This window comes from Bos javanicus, chromosome 3 (genome assembly GCF_032452875.1).
Source record: "Bos javanicus breed banteng chromosome 3, ARS-OSU_banteng_1.0, whole genome shotgun sequence".
In the NCBI taxonomy this organism is placed as follows: Eukaryota; Metazoa; Chordata; class Mammalia; order Artiodactyla; family Bovidae; genus Bos; species Bos javanicus.
Genome location: NC_083870.1, coordinates 106,654,618 through 106,678,723, shown reverse-complemented (window position 1 = coordinate 106,678,723; position 24,106 = coordinate 106,654,618). Strand labels below are relative to the sequence as shown.

General features: G+C 51.5%; 1 protein-coding gene across 1 annotated transcript; it reads right to left on the bottom strand.

Annotated features, from left to right (window-relative positions):
* Positions 1 to 29: 29 nt before the first annotated feature.
* On the bottom strand, positions 30 to 23,845 carry NT5C1A (5'-nucleotidase, cytosolic IA). Its single transcript, XM_061412402.1, has 6 exons — positions 23,551 to 23,845; positions 15,668 to 15,835; positions 14,505 to 14,634; positions 12,938 to 13,060; positions 10,366 to 10,550; positions 30 to 8,812 (listed from the first exon to the last, which is right to left on the bottom strand). The coding sequence occupies exons 1-6, from the start codon at positions 23,683 to 23,685 to the stop codon at positions 8,447 to 8,449; spliced, it is 1,107 nt and encodes a 368-aa protein (XP_061268386.1). The 5' UTR covers positions 23,686 to 23,845; the 3' UTR covers positions 30 to 8,446.
* Between the last annotated feature and the right edge of the window lie 261 nt (positions 23,846 to 24,106).

The window sequence follows — 24,106 nt, the reverse complement described above, 5'->3', positions numbered from 1 at the left end:
CCCAATTCACCAAGCCTGGGTCAGAGGGGGCAAACTGGAAACTCAGAGGCCGGATTTGGCCTGTAAGATGTGTTTTATTTGGCATGCACAGTGTTTTCTAAATCCATAATATCTGCCAACATTTAAAAGTCCAAATTTCTAGCTTCTCTTGGAAAATGGAGAGGAATATTTGGCAACAGCAGCCCACATTCCCACACAGCAGCAACCATGTCAGACGACAGTATCTGTGTTCCCCATTTTGCTACAGTCCTTGCCTAATCCTCTTGCTCATTCATGTCTCCTGCCTGGCCCTTGGAGGCATCAGAGTCTGTGGCCTGGCCCAGATGTCCAGTCTATAGTGACCTCATCATTTTCTATCTGATGCAGCTACACGCCCAGCCTTGAGGCTTCTACCCTAATTCCAGAGCAGACCCATTTTAACAGTTGGCTCATGAAGATGTATTCACCTGCAGGCCAGGAGTGTGGAACTCAGGGTTCCTGTCTGCAGAGTTTTGGTTTGTGACCGAAAAGTTGCCAGCCATATTTCAATTTCATAAACAGAATCCAAAGCCCTCTTGGGGGATGACCCATCAGATACTTCCTGATCAAGGCCAAGGGTAAGTCCCTTCTGGATCAGTCCAGAACACCCAAGTGGAGGACAGTCCCAGTCTAGGCCAGGCTGGACCAGGAGGGCAGGGAAGAAAGCAGCTTTCCTAGCTATGGCCATGAGATGACCAGGGAAGCTGGGTACTGTTAGCGGCTTTTATAAATGCCTAGGAGGTATCACTCACAGTGTAAATGACTCCATTTGCATTTGTGCAGTGCACAATCTGCCCGACTGTACATGTTGGCCTCGGGACTGTCAAGAGAAGGGAAGAAATAAATGTAGATGGTGAGGCAGGTGCATTCAGAAGTGATTCTACCGCTTTGTCTTTAAGGCTGCAGGGATGAAGGGTGGGAGGCAGAGGGTGAGGAGCCAAGACCTTGTTTGCCAGAGGATAGAAGCTGGAGAAATAGATAAGGGGCCTGGCCTCAGAGGGCCCCACACTGCACATGTGCTAAGGCCCATGAGATGACAGGAAGAGCCAGGACTAGTTCCAGGAAGCAGGGCTGGCCATCAGTATACCCAGGACCCCTTGGTTAACAGAGATAACCATCCTGTGCACACACACACACACGCACACACACACACGCACACACACACATTCAGTCATTAGCAGAGTTATCTGCCCCGTTATACACACCCACAAAACATTATACAAACCCACAAAACCACAACATGTACAAAAAGCATGCATGTGTGCAGTTTTTTTCCTGTTGCACATATTCATATGAGTGTGTCCATACACACCATCACAGTGGTTGTTGGTAAGAGCAGCTCATCACAAAGGTATGTTTAATGAACATCTTCAAAGCACCCAAAGTCCTTTTTGACTGAGCTACTTGCAGGAGTCCAGCACAGCACCAAGTAACATGGGAGAGAAAAGTAATCAGCACAGAAAACCAGAAACTGTGGCCAGCAGCAGAGTGTTGGCCTGCAGTGCCCCCTACTGGTAGGAGGGGCATTTGTACTTTGCTTGAAGACAGTGAAACCTGAGACACTGCTTCTCAGGCACCTCTTCTTTTATTTTTTAAAAATTATTTTATTTCAATTTTGGCCGCACCAGGTCTTCTCTAGTTGTGGAGAGTGGGGGATACTTAGTTGTGATGCGCTGGCTTCTTATCGCGGTGGCTCCTCTTGTTGCAGAGCACAGGCTCTAGGGCGTACAAGCTCAGCAGCTGCAGCCCGCAGCCTTTAGAGCACAGGCTCAACAGTTGCGGTGCATGGGCCTAGGTGACCCACAGCATGTGGAATCTTTCCAGACCAAGGATCGAACCTGTGTCCCCTTCATTGGCAGGCAGATTCTTAACCACTGGACCACCAGGGAAGTCCTCAGGCACCCCTTCTAAGGAAGCCGCCAAGCCAGGATGCCATTCTCCGTCCTCCCCCTCCCTTCTCTCACCTAGCCAGGTGAGACCCTGGCATCCTCAGAGCTGCAGCAGAGCATCGGAGAACGAACATTCAGGGCCTTGCACACCGCCCTGGAGAGCAATATCCACCACCAACAGGGATGGCAAAACAGGTTTTTCATCTTCCGTGTCAACTCCAGCTCACCAGTGGTGGCTGCCTAGAATGCTGGGTTGAGAAGGCTTCTGAAGCCAGGTCTGCGCTTAGCACTGAAGGGTATCCTTCTACTGTGGAACAGCACCAGCGATCATGGCAGTAAGCACCACTTCTACACTTGCCATTCCCTAAATCTCCAGATTTCCCCTGACCCACAATTCCAGCATGAGGGAATGTATGTCTGTGATTCTCTCACAACCACAAGGAAACTGACATTCCAGCTTTCACCTGAGTGTTATCTTACTTGATCAGTAACTTCTGAGCCAGCTGAAATTCTCCCTGGAATCCTCTTTGTGAAGAGCTATTTCTTGCTTCCACAGACAGCATGTGGATGACTCGTTAGATCCAGGTCCTTAAGTCAACAGGGGGCACTTCACTTTATCCCAAACTAATATTTACCTAAGGCCCATGTATCTACCAGCACTTATCACTTCTCAAGAAACTCTTCAGGGGCACTCATGAGCTGAGAACCACACGGCTGTGCTGAGCAGATACTAGCTAGCCAGCTGGGCTCAGCTTTAGCCAGGGGTCCTGTTGCCTGCCCTGCACCCAGCACTCAAGTCATACGTGTGCATCGAAATTCCAAATTACTATGTGCCAAGGCACTTGAAAACAGACCTTGAAATCTTCAGTCTTCGGATGCTAAGGGCCTACTGTGTTTAGCATCAAGATTCCCAATGCCTACAACCCCTGATGATGCCCGCAGCTGGGCACAGAACCTACTCCTGCTGCCCTCCTTTGCAACCTAGCCAGCCTCTACCTCCGAATGGATGTAAGCTGGTCTCTGCCACTAAGGAGTAGGCCAGGGATGTTTGCCTTAACCCAGGGGTCAGCAAACTCTTCCTACAAAGATCCAGAGGAAATTTTTCACCTCCTTGATTTCTGCTGAAGCAATTCAACTCTCTTGCTGTAGTTCAAATGCTGAAGACATATGTAAACAAATGGGCATGGCTATATTCCAATAAAATTTCTTTACAAAAACAGGTGGTAGGTGGAGAAAGAAATGGCAACCCACTCCACTGTTCTTGCCTGGGAATCTCATAGACAGAGGATCCTAGCAGGTTACAGTCCATGGGGTGACAAAAAAGAGTCAGACGTGACTGAGGGGAGAAAATAATCCCAGGAAAGTTGAGGCACTTGCCAAAGGCCCCCCTAGAGCCTGGAGCCGCAAACTGCTAAGCCCACGTGCTGCAGCTACTGAAGCCTGCACGCACCCTGGAGCCTCTGCTCCGCAACAAGAGAAGCCACCACAAGGAGAAGTCCGCACACCGCAACTAAAAAGTAGCCCCTGCTTGCCGAAACTAGAGAAAAGCCCACGCAGCAGCCAGGACCCTGCGCAGCCAGACATAAAGAAAATCATTTGAAAGAAAAGCTGGTGGGCTAGATTTGGCAATGGCACCCCACTCCAGTACTCTTGCCTGGAAAATCCCATGGACAGAGGAGCCTGGTAGGCTGCAGTCCATGGGGTCGCGAAGAGTCGGACACGACTGAGCAACTTTATTTTCACTTTTCACTTTCATGCATTGGAGAAGGAAATGGCAACCCACTCCAGTGTTCTTGCCTGGAGAATCCCAGGGACGGGGGAGCCTGGTGGGCTGCCGTCTAGGGGGTCGCACAGAGTTGGACACGACTGAAGAGACTTAGTAGCAGCAGCAGATTTGGCCCAAGGTGCCACAGTTTGCCAAATCCAGCATCAGCCCAAACATATGGATTCCACAGAACATGGGGGTGTCTGGAGGTGCTTCAGAAAGTCTGCAAATGTTTGATTCTAACTTAAATTCTTCTTTGCTGTTTAGGAAGCTGCAACAAAGATGTACCCACTCAAGTCTATTGTGGCATTTTGCCAGGCAGGGAGTCAATATGTTCAACAGACTGTCCGGTGTTAAGAAGTGTCACATCTATGCACATGGATGGGCCATTTGGCAGAAGAGTTAAGAGCCTGATTCCCAGCATCAGACAGACATGAGCTCGAGTTCTCCTGTTGCCACTTCCCAGCTGTGTGACTTTGGACAACTCACTTTACCTCTCTAAGCCAGCAGACCCGGGAGACCACCAGAGTGGACACTGGCCATCCATCATGCTCCCACAGCCCCTTTTTGCTGAAACGTGAGAAGATAGAGGGGCCAGGGCATCGGGGAGGGGGCACTCAGGAGCTCAGGACAATGCTATTTATAGCTGTTATGGAGGCATTTCAGTATCACCAGTTTGGCTGGACTGGTGCACACCAGTTGAATATCATTATAATGCTGAATCCACCTTGGATTTAGACTTCTTTCTGATTTCAATTTCCTCTGGCATCTTCTGCTACATCCCCATCGCTCTGACTGGGTTCTCAGAAAGCGGAGAGGACTGTTTTGCAGTGACCTTGGAAATCTCAGTGCGTAGTAACAGGGCTTCTGTTTTAATTAAGTGGCAGTTTCCACTGGGTCTGGGACTTGGTTGGTAAGTATTTCCTGGGACATGTTCTGCAGGAGTGCCATGCTTTTGGCTAGAAGCTGTGTCCTCTCTGCTCCATTGCTGCAGTCCCTGGCTGGGCCAGGGGCTCTGGTGCTTGTATGGCTTTTTAATTTGCCTCAGTTCAGTTCAGTTCAGTTGCTCAGTCGTGTCTGACTCTTTGCAACCCCATTGGCTGCAGCACACCAGGCTTCCCTGTCCATCACCAACTCCCAGAGCTTGCTCAAATACATGTCCATTGAGTCAGTGATGCCACCCAACCATCTCATCCTCTTTCATCCCCTTCTACTCCTGCCTTCAATTTTGCCCAGCATCAGGGTCTTTTTCAATGAGTCAGCTCTTTGCATCAGGTGGCCAAAGTATTGGAGTTTCAGCTTCAGTATCAGTTCTTCCAATGAATATTCAGGGTTGATTTCCTTTAGGATTGACTGCTTTGATCTCCTTGCAGTCCACGGGACTCTCAAGAGTCTTCTCCAACACCACAGTTCAAAAGCATCAATTCTTAGGTGCTCAGCTTTCTTTATGGTCCAACTCTCACATCCATACGTGACTACTGGAAAAACCATAGCTTTGGCTAGATGGACCGTTGTTGGCAAAGTAATGTCTCTGCTTTTTAATATGCTGTCTATGTTGGTCATAGCTTTTCTTCCAAGGAGCAAACGTCTTTTAATTTCATGGCTGCAATCACCATCTGCAGTGATTTTGGAGCCCAAGAAAATAAAGTCTGTCACTGTTTCCATTGTTTCTCTATTTATTTGCCATAACGTGATGGGACCGGACACCGGTTTTGGAATGGGACTGGATTTTCGCTTTTTGAATCTTCAGTTTTTTTTGTTTTGTTTTGTTTTGTTTTTTGAATCTTGAGTTTTAAGCCAGCTTTTTTCACTCTCCTCTTTCACGTTCACTTTTAATTTGCCTGCTGACACAATTAACAATCTTCTCCCCAGCACACCTCCTCACCACTTGAAATGATCAGAAGGTGTGTCTGGCAGCTGCCTCAGCCTGCCCCCAGGACTTCTGGCCTTTTATGGCAGCCACTGAAAGCTCTTCCAGGCCTGAAATGCTCATTTATGGTTTCAATTATAGACTTTGGACCCTCGTGTCTCTCATTGCCCAGGGCTGTCCAAGTCTATTAACCGTGCTCCAGTGAAATAGATAGCTTTTAGCGCACCTTATCTTGCTGCTTTCCATGTCATATCTTCCTGCTTCCCGAGAGCCCTGGAAGAATCAGCCCTGTAATCACGAGGCCCTAGAGGCAGGACCTCTTGGCCTCAGAGTCCCTGGGGTGTGTCTTAATTAGGTGACATCTGGTGCTGCCCTCGGAGTGCACGTGTCCACCCTGCTCACTCAGCCCAGTCCAAGCAGTGAGCCGCGGTTGTGCCCAGACTCTCAGGCTTCTTATGGCTACCGGCCAGCTCTGAGAGCCCCAGAGGCTCATCCAACCGGTGATTCTGACCCCAGAGGGAGGCGAGGCAGAAGGCTTTGGTGTAGTTCGGCCAAGAGCAAGGGTGACTGGGGCTGAGCTCCTTCCCTCACTTCCTTTTCATCTCCTCGAGGTCGTCCTCAAGCCTCGCAGTATCTCTGCCTGGGCCAAGAGCTTCGGCAGAGGAAACAGCTCCTGACCAGGGCCTCGGACTGGAGGCCTGGGAGGATCCTGGCTGTGGCTGGGAATGACCTTGTGCAAGGACACCTTTATCACTTGCTCATTCCCTGATAAGGCGTCAGCAGAGCTGCCTCAGCACCCTTCCACTCCCCACCCGTGGCACAGCCTTACCCTTCTTCCCCACAGTCAGACTCCTGGCTGCTCCAGCACTGAGAGGGACAGCGAGCCCAGGACTCTTCTCACACAAACTGCCGCTCATTTCCAGAGCCAGCTCAGTCTTCTCACTTTGTTCTCCCTCCTGGGTTATTTGTCTGACTCTGCTACTATGCCCTACATTGCCCAGAACCTGGGCCGTTCGGACCCTGGGCTGAGTCCTCAAAAGGACAAAGGACAGGCTCCACATTGCCCATCACTCCTTTCCCTGCCCCCAGAAGCATTCCAGCTCCCCTGCACACACCTCCAATAGCACCTTTGGCTTGCCTCATAAAGTGGTTGCTCACAGCTGGGATTGCCCCTGGGGAGCTAGACAATCAGTCCCCACCACTGATGTCTGCTTATCCCTCTGGGTCTTCCTGTGGGATTAATCACTGGAGCTCCCACCTTCTCTCCAGAGAGAGCCAGGCTTGTCAGCAAAGGAAGAGGCTGATTCATCAAGCAATGAGAGTTCTCCCCTGCAAGTGGTGGCAAAGGTGCCGCAGGGGCTCCTGCAAGCTCACCGGTCACCTCATCCTGGAGTCCCTGCGCAGCGTCTTTAGAGACAGTGAGCTCACTACCTCCACTCAGAATCCCAGCGCTGGAGAATCTTGCTAGTGGACATTTCACTCCTTCCTCACTAATCAGCCACAGCCCAAACCAGACCTCTTCACACTTCCTACATTACCCCAGGCAGGCCTTCCCTCAGGCTAATCCTGGATGACTTCCCACTTCAGTCATTGAGCTTTCTTCCATGCATTTGAGCTCACAATGAAAGGTGAAAGTGAAGTGGCTCAGTCGTGTCCAACTCTTTGCGACCCCATGGACTGTAGCCTATGTCCAACTCTTTGCGACCCCATGGACTGTAGCCTGTCAGGCTCCTCCGTCCATGGGATTTTCCAGGCAAGAGTGCTGGAGTGGATTGCCATGGTAAACACCAGTTCTCCACTGCTTCCTCCACCAACACGGCTGCTTGGCAGCAGAGTAGGATACAACCACTGAGGGAGTAAGGGCTGAGATGAGAGAGTTGGCAGGGAGGAACAAATCAAATTTGGCTAAAAAAAACACACAAAAGCAAAGGAAGCATTGATCAGGCAGTGCCCCCTGCTGGCCATAGGAGAGTTTGCATGCAGGTTAAATTCACTCCACTCCTTCCACAAACTCCTGCACCTGTCTGCTGACCCTTGATAACTCAGGGGATCGCAGGAAGCAGACAGGTCGTCTAGTCCAGTGGTTCCCAAATGTGTAAAACTGTAGGGAAGTGGCTGTGGTTGATTGTGCATCTTGCCCATTTGACAAAGGCCTCTGGGCTGAGGAGCCAGCAGGTGCTGAAATCCAGCCTATATCCTGCTAACCAAGCTGTGCACCCCAGTGTGGTCTGGGTCAGTTCACAGGAATGGTTCTCTTTTCGTAATTCATTCCAAAGACCTCATCCTTCTATAACTTGTACAAAAGCGCCATATATATCAGGAGCAGCCCCAGCATACAATGCTTGCTTCAAAAAGGGCAATCTCATAAAACCCAAGCTTCTTTAGCTAAAGGAGAGTTTGAAGACCACCTAGAAGATGGGGAAACTGACTCATCAAGTAGTGAGCGTTCTCCCCGGAGATGGTGACGAAGGGGCTGCAGGGGCTCCTGCAAGGACGGAGTGTTCACCAGTGCACCTCAGGGGCAGGCCACCTCATCCTAGAGTCCCTTGCAAGGGAGCTTAAAGTCATACACTTAATTTGCCAAGACAGAGCTTAGAAGCCAGATCCCATTTCTTTGTACTACACTGAGCTAGTTTCAGCAGCCCCCCTTGAGGCATCCTGGCTGCTCTGACTCTCCCACCCTCAGTCTCATCAACTTCCCCCTGAAACCCAGCTACTGTGCACAGTCTTACTTTCTGAGCCAGGATCATGGCACAGTGTTTGCCTAAAAGGAGGGCTGGTGAGGATGCTGGCCCCGTCTGCAGTGTTCTACAGGTACCTCACTCCCAGGGATGAGGGCAGACATGCAGAAGGGCAGAGAGGTGGGGAACCAGAAAGGTCCATCGGGTGGCGCTGGTGGCTCAGCTACTGCGCAGGGGCGGCCTGCTTCGTAGGTGAGGTCCGCCGGGATGTCTGAGCCACGCCGTAAGGCACGTGGGCGGCCACCGTGCCCATCTCCTGAGCCCCAGCCACGTGGAACATCTGGTCGTCAAAGAAGATATGCGGGCGGATCTTCTCCAGAAGGGGGCCCTTGGGTGCTCCCGCAAGGAACAGGGCCTCATCTGTCTCCAGGCCCCAGCTGCGCAGGGTCTTGAGAGCCCGGGCCCCCGAGCTGGCTGCACTGCGTGCTGTCACCAAGTAGGTGCGAATCGGACACTCCAGTCGCAGGCCCTTGGAGTAGAACTTCTTCTGCAGTCTCCCCAGTGCCTCCAGGAAGCCCTTTAAGGGGCCCTACAAGAAGGCGAAGGAACGCTATGAGCTTACCCATCTCCCAAACACTTTGCCCCCTCACCAGCTGGGCTCCCTACAGCACTAAGATCTTGCTGTTTGTGGTTGGAGTGTTTTGCAGGATCCCTATTAATCTCTCAGTTCTGCTCTGCCTGCTCAGGCTACTGCATGCATCAGTTGGATTGTAGGTACCCACGGCATTCTAGGTGTCCACACTGCTGTGTCAGAAAAAACACACCTGGGCCCCTGCTACTATAGCAGCCCACCAGGTACATGGGTGTCTGTCCTACAGCTCTGTAAGTGTGGCTTTTGTGCTCATCAGCAGGGAGGAGATTAAAAATATTTAGTAACTATGGCATGGGCACCCTTTAAACAGAATGGATTCTGGTTGCAGACTACTGGGACAGACAGACCAGTGTGTCACTGCCCAGTATCGACCCTGCTCCTGGGGCGCATGGGTGGCTCAGAGTGTCGTGCTCCAGTTTCGTAGGATCAGGGAAAGGATCAGGAAAGGTGTGCTTCTAATCTTGGAGACCCCTCACTTGCTGGGTGACCTGGGGAAAGCAGAGGTCTCCTGGGGCTCTGCCTCTCACTTAATGTAAGAAAAAAAAACAAAACACAAAACCGTCCTGCTCTGGATTCCCAAGGATTTAGGAAGGACCAAAAAGAAAGGAAGTGAAATGAACACTCAGGGGTCATAGCTAAAGCCAGCTGAGCTCTTGGAGAGAGGGACTTTGGGGTTACTGAGCACCCAGATTTTTGTTAAAAGCATAGACAGGAGCTCCCCAAGGGCTGGAGAATCCCAGTAGTTCCAACCCCAGGGGATTTCCACCAGCTCTAGGTCGTGCTCTGCTCTCAGGGAGACTCTGAGTAGTTTGAGGGTGAGTGAGGATCCCCGAGCCCCTGGCCAATGGATGGAAGACAGAAAGTGAGAAGGGCTGGTATGGTCCAGAGCAGACAGGCTGCCCCAGACCCCACACCAGCTGGATCTCCCTGCCCCGAGGAGGGACACTTGTCTGGCTCTTCCTTTCCTCCAGTGAGGGAATCGGGGGCTTCTTTAGAGGACGGGACCCTGCTCAGAGGGGTGGGGGAATCTCAGAGAGGGAAGGGCAGCTTCAGAGAGAGAGAGGGTGAGGCATTCAGAGAGGGATGGGGACTTCAGAGAAGGGATGGAGACCCAGAAAGAAGATAGAGGCCTTCAGAGAGGGGATGGGAATTTAGCAAGAGGATGGGGACTCCAGGAAATGGACAGAGACTTCATAAAGGAGCTGCAAAGAGGCAGAGGCTTCAGAGAGCAGCTTCAAGAGAGAATGGGGGCTTCAAAGAGGGGGTAGGAATGTCATGAGAGCAGTGGGGGCTCAGAGAAGAGGTAGAAGCTTACTGAGGGGGGCCAGGGGTCAAGGTGAGAGAAAGGCTCGCTGGAGGCCTGGGGAGGGGCCCTGGCTGGATTCTGGGCTGAGCTTGGGGTTTGGCTCTGGGCTGGAGGTTCCAGCCAAGGGCAGGTTCTGGGGAGCTTCCTTCCTCCACCCAGGGGTTCCCAGGAGTGTGTGGAGCACCTGGGCCAAAGGCTTGTTCTCGTGAGCCTTCTCATGCTCAAAGAACCTGTCCAACCCATGGGCCTTCACGATGCGCTCTGACTCGTCCGAGAAAAGCACAGCGTCCCCGTCGAAGGCCACGCGCAGCTGACTCTGGGACACAGCCACGTCCCTGCTGGGGCTGAAGATGGTGGCCGCTGCGATCCCTGCATGGAGAGAGGCAAGACTGTCTCCCCTCATCTGGGTAATAGGCACCCCGACACCCACCTCAGCTGCCTAGGGGGCCAGGAGAGGGCTATCTCACCCTATCCTCGCCCCACCTGCCTCACCCAGGACTCAGGGCCCAGCAAAGGAGGGCCAACATTCAGAATATTACAAAACAGGCCAGTAAGAGTGGACAGCGGAGGGAGTTTCCTATCAGTCCAGTGGTTAAGACTCTGGGCTTCCAATGTAAGGGATGCAGGTTTGATCCTCAGTTGAGGAACTAAGATCCCACATGCTACATGAAATGAGGCCAAAAAAAAAAAAAAAAGGAATGGAAAGTGGCTTTATCTCTGAGTAGGGCTCTGAGGACCCCAGACTAAGCCAGGGTTTCCCCTTTAGTTGCTGCTTTGAGGGACGGTCTGGGGGGAGGGGCTCCCAGCGAACAGGAGGGCACTTGGAAGGCACAGGGCAGGAGCTATTTATCTGTATCCATCAGTATGGGGGCCTTTCGATACTCTAGCAAGGGCAGACTGGTGTGGACAGTTGAACATCAGTCCTGAGTAGAAGGCAGGGCCCCCAGGTCACCACTGTCCTTCCTGGGGCTCCTCACAGGCCCCTGATGTAGATCTACAGGAAGGACTCCTGACCCTGGCTGGGCCTCAGTTACTCTCTTACTATTGGTTCCTGCAAGACCCGCACCCTCTCTAGACCCAGATAAAATTAAGGATGCTTCAGCTCTGTCCAGGGATCCCAGGCTTCAGTCTGGGGTGGGGGCACTGTGGGCAGCCCCTAGTCTGCAGCCAGGCATGCCTTACTCCCTGGTATGGTAAACAATCTGCCTGCAACACAGGAGATCTTGGTTTGATCCCTGGGTCAGGAAGACCCCTTGGAAAAGCAAATGGCAACCCACTCAAATATTCTTGCTTGGGAAATCCCATGGACAGAGGAGCCTGGCAGGCTACAATCCATGGGGTTGCAAGAATAGGACACGACTTAGCAGGTAAACCACCCCTACATGCCCTCCTTAGGGCTGCCTGGTCTTTAAAGTTTCCCTGGGGTAACCCGGGTGGCCATGGGAGGCAGCACTATTGACATGTGACTCAGTACAGACTCTGGACTTCTCCATGGGGTCCAGTATGCCTGTTGCGAACCCTAGCTCCAGACTAGAGCTCACTGGATGACAGAGAGCAGTTTCAGGAGGCTGGAGACCTGGCCAATGTGCTCAGCCCATCCTTGATTGTTTACCTCTCCAAAGACCACATCAGCCCTGCTCTTTGGGGATCTAGGGTCCTTAGGCCTGGGAAGAGGCAGAGCTTTGGGAGGAGTGAGCAATGCCGGCTTCACCTCACCTTCACTTAGACTGAGGATGCTATAAGCAAGCTCAGGCCCTGGACATCAGGCCAGCTTCCTTCTCAGCTTTGCCAGTGCTAGAGCCAGGATGAACCAGAATCATCTGATCTTGAGCAGGGCCTCCCTTCTGACTATGCCCTGCTCCCCAGCCTGGGCTTAACTTAAAGACATATAGAGGGACTCAAGCAGGACAGTGCCAAGGTCCCAACCAGAGGGTGTGACATCTGTCTAGGAAAATGGGTTCTGCTTTGGGCTTAAAGAAAGCCTCTTGGAGCCCCATGCAGCTCAGGTGAGTAAGCCTCAGCAGGGAGAGAGGCCAGGCTTCTAGGCAGGAGATAGCATGAGAGAGGAAGAAGTAAGCGAACACATTGTTGGCTGCAAAGCAAACTTATTTGGAAACAATATTTCCAAAGGGGAAATATTGGTGGCAGAGGTAAATTAGAAGCTTGGGATGAACATACACACACTACTATATACAAGACAAAGCGCCAACAAGGACCTACTGTATAGCACAGGGAACTCTATTCAATATTCTGTGATAACTATATGAAAAAAGAATCTAAAAAAAGAATGAATATATGTATAACTGACTCACTTTTCTCTACACTTTGCTGGAAAAGTACTGATCTCCTTCCTCACTGGCCCAGAGAGGGACAGAGGCTGCCCATGGTCACACAGGAATCAGAACTCCTACTGATCTGGAGGATTTTTTTAGAAGGGAATAGCTTTCTGGGCTGCAAAGAGGGTTCCCACAGAAACTGACGGCTGGGTGATGTGGATGAGTAAAAGCATCCTCAACATGGTAGGGCAGGAGGTGGGAGAGGGAACTAGATGGGCAATGAGTGAAACAGATGGGACCTTGTTCTCAGGGTTTACAGGACAGGCCATAGGAATTAAGGGAGGTACTGCCCTTCCAGTTACCATGGCAACCCCTAGAGCCTGCTCAGAGCTTTAGGACCAGGCTGCCCATCTCTGACACTGGCTCCCTACACTCCTTTTTGCCAGATCCCCCACACTCTCCTTCTCCAGCTTGACTTACCTTCATCAATGGCCTCCTGCACTTTTTCTGCATCAGCCGACAGGTAGAGGTTGGTGTGATAGGCCTTGAGGTAGCAGATGGGGCTGTTGCCGCCTGTCATGCAGAACCTCTCGATGAACAGGTCTGGGGAGGAGGTAGAGAGGAGCCAGGTGATGTCTGGGTCAACCCTCAGCACCTCAGAGTGGTCCCTCCATGTCCAGTGGATGCCATCTTGGTTCTGAGTGGTGGTGGGGCAGCAGAGTGATTCTCTGAGCGATTTTAGGCCAGTGTTCCCCTCTTTGAGCTCCCCCCATCCTTCATCCATGAAATGGGGATGACCACATCTCTGAAGGAGCTGCCTGGCTCACAGTAACATCCCCTTGTCAGGGAACCACAGTACTACAAAGGCAGGTCCCCAGCCATGTGATTTCGAGGTCAATCCTTCCTGATCGTAGTTGATTGTATCAGGGTAGGCACCTGCCTCAAGCTGGGCCAGTCAGATTCTCTTCCAGCCTGGGTTGATAGTCACTGGTACCCATGTCTGTGCAGGTTGTAAAACTGCTTGTCAGTCAACAGCTGCTGCTCTGAACCCACGGAGTTACCGCATCATTGCCCCAGCCCCTCACACACGACGGTCCACCTTGGAAGGGCACAGCAGGGGTCCTTCAGGACCCTGCCTCAGTACCATAGGTGGTGTCCATCCTATTCCTCGGAGCTTGTGTCACAAAGTGGGTAAATATTTTTAATATCACCCCTGCTTCCAAGAGTTTGAAATTAGGATTAAAACAATGCCAACTGGTTCTCTTGCTTGCTGAAAACAAGGACTCGTAAACTGGTAAATTTGGGCCATATTCAAGAAAAGCAAAGAAACACAGTTTGGAGAAAGAGAAAAAGAGACAACAAAGGAAAATAAGAATGGGTTTGCTGAGAGAAGCAGAAATCAGGGCTCTTGTGGTCCAGAGAGAAAAAGAGCCCTGGAGAGATTACCAGTACTTGGATTCAGGCCCTTTGGGCTCAGTTTTACTTCCTTCCCTGTGGTTCCAAGAGGCACTCCAATAACCTAGTAAGAAATCATTCTCTTGAGCTAAGGCTGGCTCTAGAGGGTCCATTACTTTCAGTCAAGAGTTTGGACTAAGACACAAAGTCTGTTCACTCTGACGACTGCACCTGCCTCCCCCAACAGCCCTGTAAGACCTGTCAGCCCCACTGCAAAGAGAAACTGAGACACAGAGGCAGCAAATATCCAATTGCATCGCAAAGGGAGTGGGGCCTGTGCAAGGATGTGCTGGAGCTGGCTTGTACCAGCTTACAAGGGCCAAATGTCAAACATTCAGGGACTTTGGAGCCAGTTAGATTGTTCAGTTATTGATAGCTGGACATCAGCCACAATGGGAATATTAACACCCTGAAAATGGCAACGCTATGATCAGAGTCTGGGGAGGGGTGGTTTTGTTTTTTGAAAGAGCCTATTTACCAGAACCCCACTGGGCTTAAGATTCCAGTGGGCATACCTGCACCCTGCAGAGCTGGGATGCCAACCCTGGGTGTCCGCTAGGGATCATGTCATGGCCAAAGCTGTCATGCTTACCATAGTGGTTGATGCTGTTGATGAGACGGACACCCACTTGAGCGTGGTTGTTGGTCACCAGGACGATGTCGAAGAGGTCCTCGCTCTCAGGGTACAGCTCCCGCAGCCGCCTGTTCACAGCCTCCAGAGCCTGGATGGGAAAGTGGGTCCTAGGGCTCAGACTCCCCAGGGACTGATGCCTGGGGTTAGTAGCCAGGGTTGGGGATGAGGGGTGGGCTGGGATCCAATGCTTGGAGGGGAGGGGAAGTCAGGGGCTGGGCTCGAGGTCAGATCAGTGGACATGGACTATCACCTCCTAATCTCTGTCCTTGTATGGGTTGATTATTGCCCATTCAATAATGTAAATTATTAGATTTTGACACCTCACTAAAAGGGTGAGTGGAAGTCGAAATTCATCTCAGGTTCCATGAACTAAGCTGGGTATCTGAAGTGGGGCTGCATTCGTTCAGGGGATGGGGAGGACTCTTCTTCTCACAATGGCTGTCCCCTTGCCAAGTCACGCTCCTGTGGGGTAGCACTACCCAGAGGGGACCCTTTTCCTTTACTCAAACCCCTATGGGAGTGCTTTTATTTTTAAAAAAATAAGAAGTAATTAAGATTTCTTTAAGTGAAAGCAAATTCAGTAGATAATCGTAAATATAAAATATAAAATAGTTCAATATATTAGATTAAGGTATTTTTCAGTTACATTATTATGTTCCTCTCTAGTTAATCTGTAATAGAAGACAATGTTCTTTGGGGGGACTTCCCTGGTGGTCCAGTGGCTAAGACTCTGGGCTCCCAATGCAGGGGGCCCAGATTTGATCCCTGGACAGGAAACTAGATCCCACATGTGACAAGTAAGAGTTCGAATGCCACAGCTAAGACCCGGTGTAGCCAAATAAATAAAGATTAAAACACAACAAAAACAGTGTTCCTTGGATGAATACTCTGTCTGAAATTATAACAAGATTTGCGGCAGAATATACTTTTTTATACATTCCTTTTCTCCTATTTTTTCTATTATGGTTTATCACAGGATATTGAATATAGTTCCCCGTGTTATATAGTAGGACCTTGTTTATCCATCCTAAATGCAATCTACCAACCCCAACTCCCGTGGGAGGGCTTTTAGCTAATGCCCATGAAGGCTTTGTATGGCCAGTGGTGGGACTGCCCCTCACCTTCACAAAGGGGAAGGCTGGTCCAGGACTGAAGGGCTCGTTCTCGTGTTCCAGCTGGTAGCGCACGTATTCCTCCACGCCCTGCTCCGTGTAGATCCGCTGCTCCTCGTCCATGCGGAACAGGGCTCGGGAGGACACAGCGATGGTGACGGCATTCTGGGGCTTGGGCTGCAGGGATACAGGAGAAGGGGTCTACCCTCAGACTTCCCTGAGGCGGGTCTCATGTACCAGCCTTTCTGGGAACTGGGGCAGGGAGAGAGCCCAGGCCTGGCCTCTGCCCTAAAGGAGCCCAGTCTTGGGCAGGGACAGACCTAGATCAGGATCCCCTCTGTGAAGGACCCAGCTGGGGACTGGGGGGAGACGATGGCTCCCCAAGGAGGAGGACAATCTGGTGGGAGGCCATGTCCTCAGGGAGTTTGCAGTCTAGCTGCCCAGCTTGACATGACAGAAAAATGAATACAGTGTAAGCAGCCAGAGTATGATTGATGCTCAAGATGGTCTTCAGAAGGTGTCCTTTATAAAATGGGAGCTACATGCCCCTGGGAAGAAATGGCTCCCAGAAGCATGACAATTATAGAAGAAAATCTGTCTCCAGCCTAGATCTTTCTCCTGAGCTCCAGACTGTTATTTCTAACTGCCCAGTTGACTAACAAACACTCAAACTCATCATGCCCAAGGCTGAATTCCCAAGGACAGCAATCTGTCCACCCTCAAGCCTCACCCCGCTCCCCTCTTCCTCATCTCAGTGCTCCGCACAACCAATCACTCATCCCCCAGCCCAGAGCCCAGAAGTCAACCTCAAGTCTTCCCTCTTCCTCTGCTCCCTTCCCCTTCAATCAGTCACCAAAACCTATCCACTCTACTAGAATCCATCCACTTCTTCCCGTCTTCCCTACCATGGGCCAGCCATCACCATTTCTTATTCCCTCCAATATGTGGTCCATATTGTCGTCAGGGGATTTTTCTCAAATTCAGATCTGATCATGCCCACCCCCTTCAGTAGTGCCCTCTGTGTGGTAAAGAACCTGCCTGCCAATGCAGAAGACATAAGAGACACAGGTTCAGTCCCTGGGTTGGGAAGATCCCCTGGAGGAGGGCATGGCAACCCACTCCGATATTCTTGCCTGGAGAACCCCACGGACAGAGGAGCCTGGTGGGCTACGGTCCATAGAGTCGCAAAGAGTCAGACACAAGTGAAGTGATTTAGCACACATGCACCCACTGTCATCAAATTCTTCTCACACTCTGATCAGCAGCCTTGAGGATGGAGTAGGAAGCCCTTCATGAGACTCCTACCTCTGTCTCCTCTCTTACCTTCTCATTACCCTGCTTTGCTCTATCTGACCTTTCTATGTCTGAGCACATCTTCCCCCACCCCTTCTCTGAACTTTTACACTGGATGTTTTCTCTGCCTGATTTGCTCTTTCCCTGACTCCCCATCCAGCCAACTTCTACTCAACCCTCAGGTCTCAAACTACATGTCATCTTTACAAAACTGTCCCTTATCCCTAGTAATGGGCTTGCTACATTTCCTACCGATTTCCTTTTTAGTAAAATTTTAGTAAACTTAGTAAATTTTTTCCTTTTAGTATAATTCATTGATGTAGATGCTTGACACTAAGGAAATGCTGAATCTCCTGGACTTTGGTAGTCTGTCCAATCTGCCAGTCACTCAGCCTACAGCTGGGATGAATTTCAAAAGACCATGTGGAGCCATTTGAATCTTTCTGCTCTGCTGTAATATTTTCAATAAACCTCTGACAACAACTGTATATGTGCATATATGTTAATATACATAATTGCTTATCTGTTGTTGTTGTTGAGTCCTTAGGTCGTGTCTGACTCTTTTGCGACCCAAGGACTGTAATCCACAAGACTCCTGTGTCCATGGGATTTCCCAGGCAAGAATACTGGAGTGGGTTATCATTTCCTACTCGAGGGGCTCTTCTTGACCCCAGGGACCAAACCAGAGTCTCTTGCATTAGCAGGTGGATTCTTTACCACTGAGCCACCAGGGAAGTGCAATTGCTTATTTAACTATTTCCGTTTCTAGGCAGAGTTCTAGAAGCAGGAACCATGCTTAAGTTCTGAGGGAGCAGGAACCAGAGTTATCTTGTTCATTTATTGTATCTCTAGTCCTCCAAAATGTGCTTAGCATATAATAGGTGCTCAGTAAATATTTAATGTCTCTGAACTTTTAAGCAATTTATTTTAATGAAAGACAGTATTTGCCATAACAAATTTAACACGAACCAGAAACTCCACTGCAGTGCCCTTAACTGTTCAAATTGCTTGAAATATAGTAGACGCTCAGAGAATACTGTTTGAGTTGATGCAGATTTGACAAACATTTATTATTGTTTCTTTGTGCCAAGCACCTGGGCTCTGCCTGAGGATGGTCCTGGTAGAGACTCGGCTCCTGCCCTGAGAGTCAGAAGCTGGTGGGGGAGAAAGATGGGTAAACAGAGGTGCAAAAGGGCCTGAAATGAATGCTAGAACCAGGCGAAAGCAAAGTTCAGAGGAAGCTGCTATGGGAGAGGGGGCGTCTCAGCAGAGCCTTGAAGGAGGAGTGGGGTGAAGGAAGGCATGAGGAGCTGTGAACACATGCCGTGCCTTCACAAAGGTGAGCAGAGCCCTGTGCATGGGGGCAGAGTGTAGCTGAGCCCAGAAGAGTAGGCAGGTGCCAGATGCCAGAAGGCTTTCTTTCAGGGGCCCACGAGGGTCTCAGAACTCCTTCAGCACCTCCTGTGGAACAGGGAGAGGGGAATGCCGCCACAGGCAGCAGCCGGACCCTGCATAATCCCTGCGGAGGATGAGAATGCAGGTCCCCAAGGGACTCACAGTTGTCTAGAGAGTCCCACTACATCTCTGTGACTTGAGCAATCTTGGGACCATGGTTCCCATTTGACAGATGAGGAAGCAGGGACTCAAGTTGGGGGCAAGGCTCATAAATGGACCTTGCATTGTGGCCTGCTCCTAGCAGCCCTGGCAGCCACGCAGTCAATCCCAATTTTTCTCTCTGGAGTCAAGCCTGGGTCCCAATCAGTTGACAACACTGAGTGATGACCATGTGACAGGCACTGTGTGGGGGACCATACAGATGTGATCCCCGCCCCCAGGGAGCTTATGATCTATCCCCAAGGCAGAGGTCCATGCCTCCTCTAGAGGAACAATGTCCAATAGACCTCTCTGTGAAAATGGAAATGTCCAGCACTGTCCGTGTGGCTGTATGTGGCTAGAGAGCCACTTGAAATGCAGCCAGTGAGAAGGAGGAACTGAATTTTTAATTGCATATAATTTTAATCAGTTTAAACTTAAGTAGCCATAGTGGCTAATGAAGCTTTAGAACCTCAAAGTAGGAACAGAAGACCAGAGTCCCCAGACTCATGAGGCAGACCTCAGTTTGCATTTGACTTTTACCCCATTCAAGACAGTGTGTGGGGCCAGCAGGGCGAGTCTAAGGTGTTGGCAGGACAGGTGACCGTCGTCTGGGGCTCAGCCCAGTAACTCTGTCAGCCACCAACCACCCCCAGTGTCTGTGTGTCCTTGGGCTGGGTACCTCCCAACCCCCTTAGCCACTGTGAGCCTTCAAGGAAGGAAGGTAAAAATTAAAGAAAAGGGGTAATAGAGGGATGGCCTGGGACAGTAAGAGTACAGTTGCGAGGGGGGTGGGGAGACCCGCTTTCATAAACCCAGGAGGTCTGCTGGCCTTCAAGGCAGGAGCTGAGCTTGCCTCGCCCCCTGGACTTACTGCCCCAGGGACAGCCCATCACCCCTTCAAGGACAGAGAGCCAGCTGCCCTCCCAGCCCCTTCAGGCAGGTTCCCAAGCCGCCGCTCCAGCCCAGGCAGCCAGCCAAGGTCTCGCTCCTCACTTTCTGTCCCACAGTCCCTGCCAGACTGCTGTGTCCTGGGTCTTCTCCGGCTGACCTGCACATATCCCATCGCATCCCACCTCTGGCCATTGCAAGAAAAAGATCCCAGCTGCCTCAGTCCCAGGAGTCTCCACTTCCTTCTTTGACAGATGGGGAAAGAGGCCCAGAGACGGGCAGAGTATTACTCGAGGTCATCCAGCAAAGCCACGGCAGAGCCAGGATAAGATCTTAAGCCTCTGGCCTCCATCCACACAGCAGCACCACCCACCTCTACTCCCCTCCTCAAGCACTCCTGGAAGACCCCAACCCCTGCTACATCCACTGTCCTGGATGCTTCCCTACCCTCCTGGCCTCCCTTTCCAGATCTGGGGGAACTGGTGAGGGGCACCATGTTTTCAGACGGAGGTTTCAAAGGGTAGGACTCTTTACCCCCAAAATGGAGAGTCCCAGGATGGGACCCTGCTCTCCTGCTTAGCCTGCTCTGACTCTGTACAAATGAGGAGGAGTCTAAGGGCCTAGAGGGCCTTAGATGCTGTGGAAAATTCAGATCCCAGCTGGAAGAGAGGAACAGCCTGTCCAGGCTCCAGGCAGAGCTGAAAGAACAGGGGAAAGGGGCTGCTCAGAGCTGGGGAGAAGCCAAGCACCTAGAGATGTCCTTGGACCTCGCTGCAGAGGGAGGCCACCCTGTCAAATGCCATCAGGTGTACCTCAGGGCAGTTCCTCCAGAAATTAGGAAGAAGTCCAGACATCGGACTGAACCATGGATCAGAAAGACCCTCTATGCCAGACCAAGGTCTCAGTTTAAGAGCTCTGGACTCCAAGAAGCCAGGTCCCTCCAGCTCTCTCTGTCTTTCACTGGAGTGGTGTTGGGGAACCGGCTGGTTACTCCTGCTTCAGGGACAAGATTGAGGCATCATGCAGGGCAACCTGGCCCCACCTGCCTGCCCAAAGAGCTCGCATTGAGGCCCTGGGATTTTGCCTGTTGGGCCCAAGATAGGAACATGGCCACAAACTGCTGTTTCTAGAAGGACTTAGAGACAGAAGAATTGCTGGAGGAGAGGGGAACAAGATAGGTCTGGACTTAGGAAGTCCTCTGACCTCTTGAGGTGAGGGCCTCATATAGACCTTCAGGGTTAACTATTTCACTCAGGAGCCGGGGGGTGAGAATAAGTCTAGGCCAGACCAGCCCAGGAGGCCCAAAGCCCCCAAAATAGCCAGTGGGGGGAGGGGTTCCCACAGGAAGGAGTAGGGGCCAGGAAGCCGCCAGTCTCCTTGCCACCCAGAGAACAGCAAGGTCCAGGGACTGACCGAGAGGTCATAACTGACGACTGGGCCTGAGCTCCCGGAGGAAACGGACTGGTGAGCTCCACTCACCACCCTAGTCTCCATCCCCTTCTTTCCATCCCTGAGGCTGTGACATTAGCCCAGCTTCCTCCCCAGGCAGGAACCAGCCTCTTCACTGCTCTGCCTGTTACCAGGCACACCTTCTCCAAGCCATCCACAAACACAGCCTCACTTTAGCAAAGTGACCTTGCTAAAATGAAAACGAACCAAGTTAATCCCTTGTTGAAAAATCCTGTAGTAGCTCATAATGGTTTTCATACTTGTTTAAAAAGTAGGTTGACATTGATGCAAATAAACTTTTTGGGAGAGCCCCAATATGTAAACCATATAGTACCATATTTTATTGGTATAAATTCATACCATGAATTCAATAGGGCTTCCCTGACAGCTCAGTTGGTAAAGAATCTGCCTGCAATGCAGGAAGCCCCGGTTCAATTCCTGGGTCAGGAAGATCCCCTAGAGAAGGGATAGGCTACCCACTCCAGTGTTCTTGGGCTTCCCCGGTGGCTCAGCTGGTAAAGAATCCACCTGCAATGTGGGAGACCTGGGTTTGGAAGATCCCCTGGACGAGAGAAAGGTTACCCACTCCAGTATTCTGGCCTGGAGAATTTCATGGTGCAGTCCATGGGGTCCCAAAGAGTCAGACACGACTGAGCGACTTTCATTTTCACACACATGAATTCAAATGTATTATGTATTCAGATGTTTGTGGTATATTTATATTTAATGTCCACCAATGAATACAGGAGGCCAGTGAGAATTTAAACTTCATCATCTAGTCAGTTTGTTTATGTTTCAATTTGCTGGGTTTTGCACAGCATTGAGAAAGTCCTGATTCATACCAATAAGTGGCTGCGAATGGTAAAAAGGCTTTTTTGTTTTGTTCTATTTTAAACTACAAGCCTCAGGAAACTCAACCACAGTTGTCAGCAATCTCACGATACTCTTCTGTTAAAACAGATCACCATAAAAACTTCATTCTGAGGTTTGCTAAAAGAGATCATCGACCTGTAGCATAAGGTAACACACTGGCGGTCTCCAAGGTGCTAACATGTCCACCAACACATTTGAGTGAGCTGAGTTTTATCACATATTTTTACTTTTGTAAAACATAGTTTGAGGAAGAAAGAAAATGAATTGACTTCATCTGTAAGCAGACACCCTGAAACATGGGTCTTCATGGAGCCTAATTTTAAGACCTCTAACCCCACTGGAGAAGGCAATGGCACCCCACTCCAGTACTCTTGCCTGGAAAATCCCATGGATGGAGGAGCCTGGTAGGCTGCAGTCCATGGGGTCGCTAGGAGTCGGGCACAACTGGATGACTTCAGTTTCACTTTTCACTTTCATGCATTGGAAGAGGAAATGGCAACCCACTCCAGTGTTCTTGCCTGGAGAATCCCAAGGACGGGGGAGCCTGGTGGGCTGCCATCTATGGGGTCGCACAGAGTTGGACACGACTTAGCAGCAGCAGCAGCAGCAACCCCACTGAATAAGATCTGGACTTTTTAATGCGGCACTCAAGGCCCTCTGTGGGTCTCTGGCATCTTCCCAACTCCTCTCCTAAAGATCCTGCATTTTACTTTCTCACTCAGTTTCAAAGACATCGACCGTGTGTCTTTTGCTCATCCTGTTTCCCTGTCTGGGAAGGTCCACCTACTCGGGCTTTAAGATCAGCTCAAACCAAGCCACCTCTACAAGACTTCCTGAGTTGGCAGTCACTGCCTTATGCTCCCACTGCTAAGGTTTTCACCTGGGTATTCACCATATCTAGGGTCTCTGTGAGCTCCTGGGGCAGGGACTCAGCCTAATTCATCTCTCAATCTGCACTGCTGAGCAGGACTGGAGGTGCAGCAGGGAATGACTGTTGACAAGGTGGGCCTCATGGAAGGGGTCTTTGGAGGGAAGCAGCAGGGTGCTTTAAGGTCAGTTTGGAGCTCTTTGGAGGATGCTCTGAGCTAGCTTCCATCCTCCATCCCCTTCCCAAGCTCTGAGATTGGGGAAGTTGGAGTGAGCAAGGCCCAGGAACCAAGGGGAGACGAGACTCCTCCTCTGTGTGAGTCCTGGAGGGCTGAGGCGACCACCTAGGTAGCAGAAACGCTGATGCCAGCGAGGGCTACCCTGTGAGGGGAGGAGAGCCCGGAGCTGGGGCACAGTCCAGCGCTGGGACCCCAGAGTCAGGGACGCAGAGCCCTAAGCTCAGAGCGCAGATTCCAGTGCAGCTCCCTTCTCTTAAAACCCAGGGAGCCTGGGACCCCGAGCCGGAGCCCTGTGCGCAGGATGGCAGAAACCAGAGCGCACAGCAAGGAGCCGGATTTACAGAGTTCGGTTACCTGAGCCCCGGCGCTTCTGCAGGCGCCGCTGACCGGCTTTGCCAACAAGTGCTGCCCCCGTGCCCCCGGCTGGGCCGCGGCTCGGAGCTGGGCCCTGATGACAGCATGGGGGAGGAGGATCCTGGCGTGGAACCGGAGTCCCGAGATAAAAAAAACACCCGACCAGAGCTCTCAAAATAAAACGGAGCCTGTGCCAACGGCCTGGCATATGCTGGTGATGAGGACCTGCGTCCCTTCTCGGAGGGGCACCACGGGTCCCTCTCCGAAGGGCTGACGACCCCTCCTAGAGTGACCCTCACCCTGCCCTGCCCCATACCCATGCCCTGGTCTTACCGATTTGGGTTTCTTCTGGGGCGCGAGGTTGTCATAGAAAGTCTTGGCTTCCTCCCACTGCGGGGCCGCGGCGGTCTCTGCTCCTGGCCGGGGCTCGCGGGGCTCGCGGGGCTCCCGGGGCTCCCCGGGTTCCATGCTCGGCTCTGACCCGGCCTGGCCGAAGCAGGAGGCTGCGGAAAGCGGAGCCGGCGGGACTGGGCTGCGGGAGGGAGGGAGGCGCGTCCAGGGCGTGAGAAGGGGGCGGGCAGCCGCGGGAGAGTGCGCGTGCGGGCCGGCAGGAGGGGGGCAGTGCGCTGGGTGCTCAACCCGACCAGTCGGCAGGCGGTGTGTAGCTGCTGTTGCTGGTGGAGTTATATTTCGGGACACTGAGCTCTCCTTCCCCGACCGCCCCACCCCTACTGAGGGTTTAGACCCTTCGGCTCGCAGGACTGAGCCTGAAACCAGGCCTTCGGGCTGCTGAGGTTTCGGGATTGCGGGAATCCTATTCTTCGCAGGCGGTCAACGGCACCGAAAGAAGGGGAAGCCTGACTACTATTTTTTTTTTAAACCCAGGGTG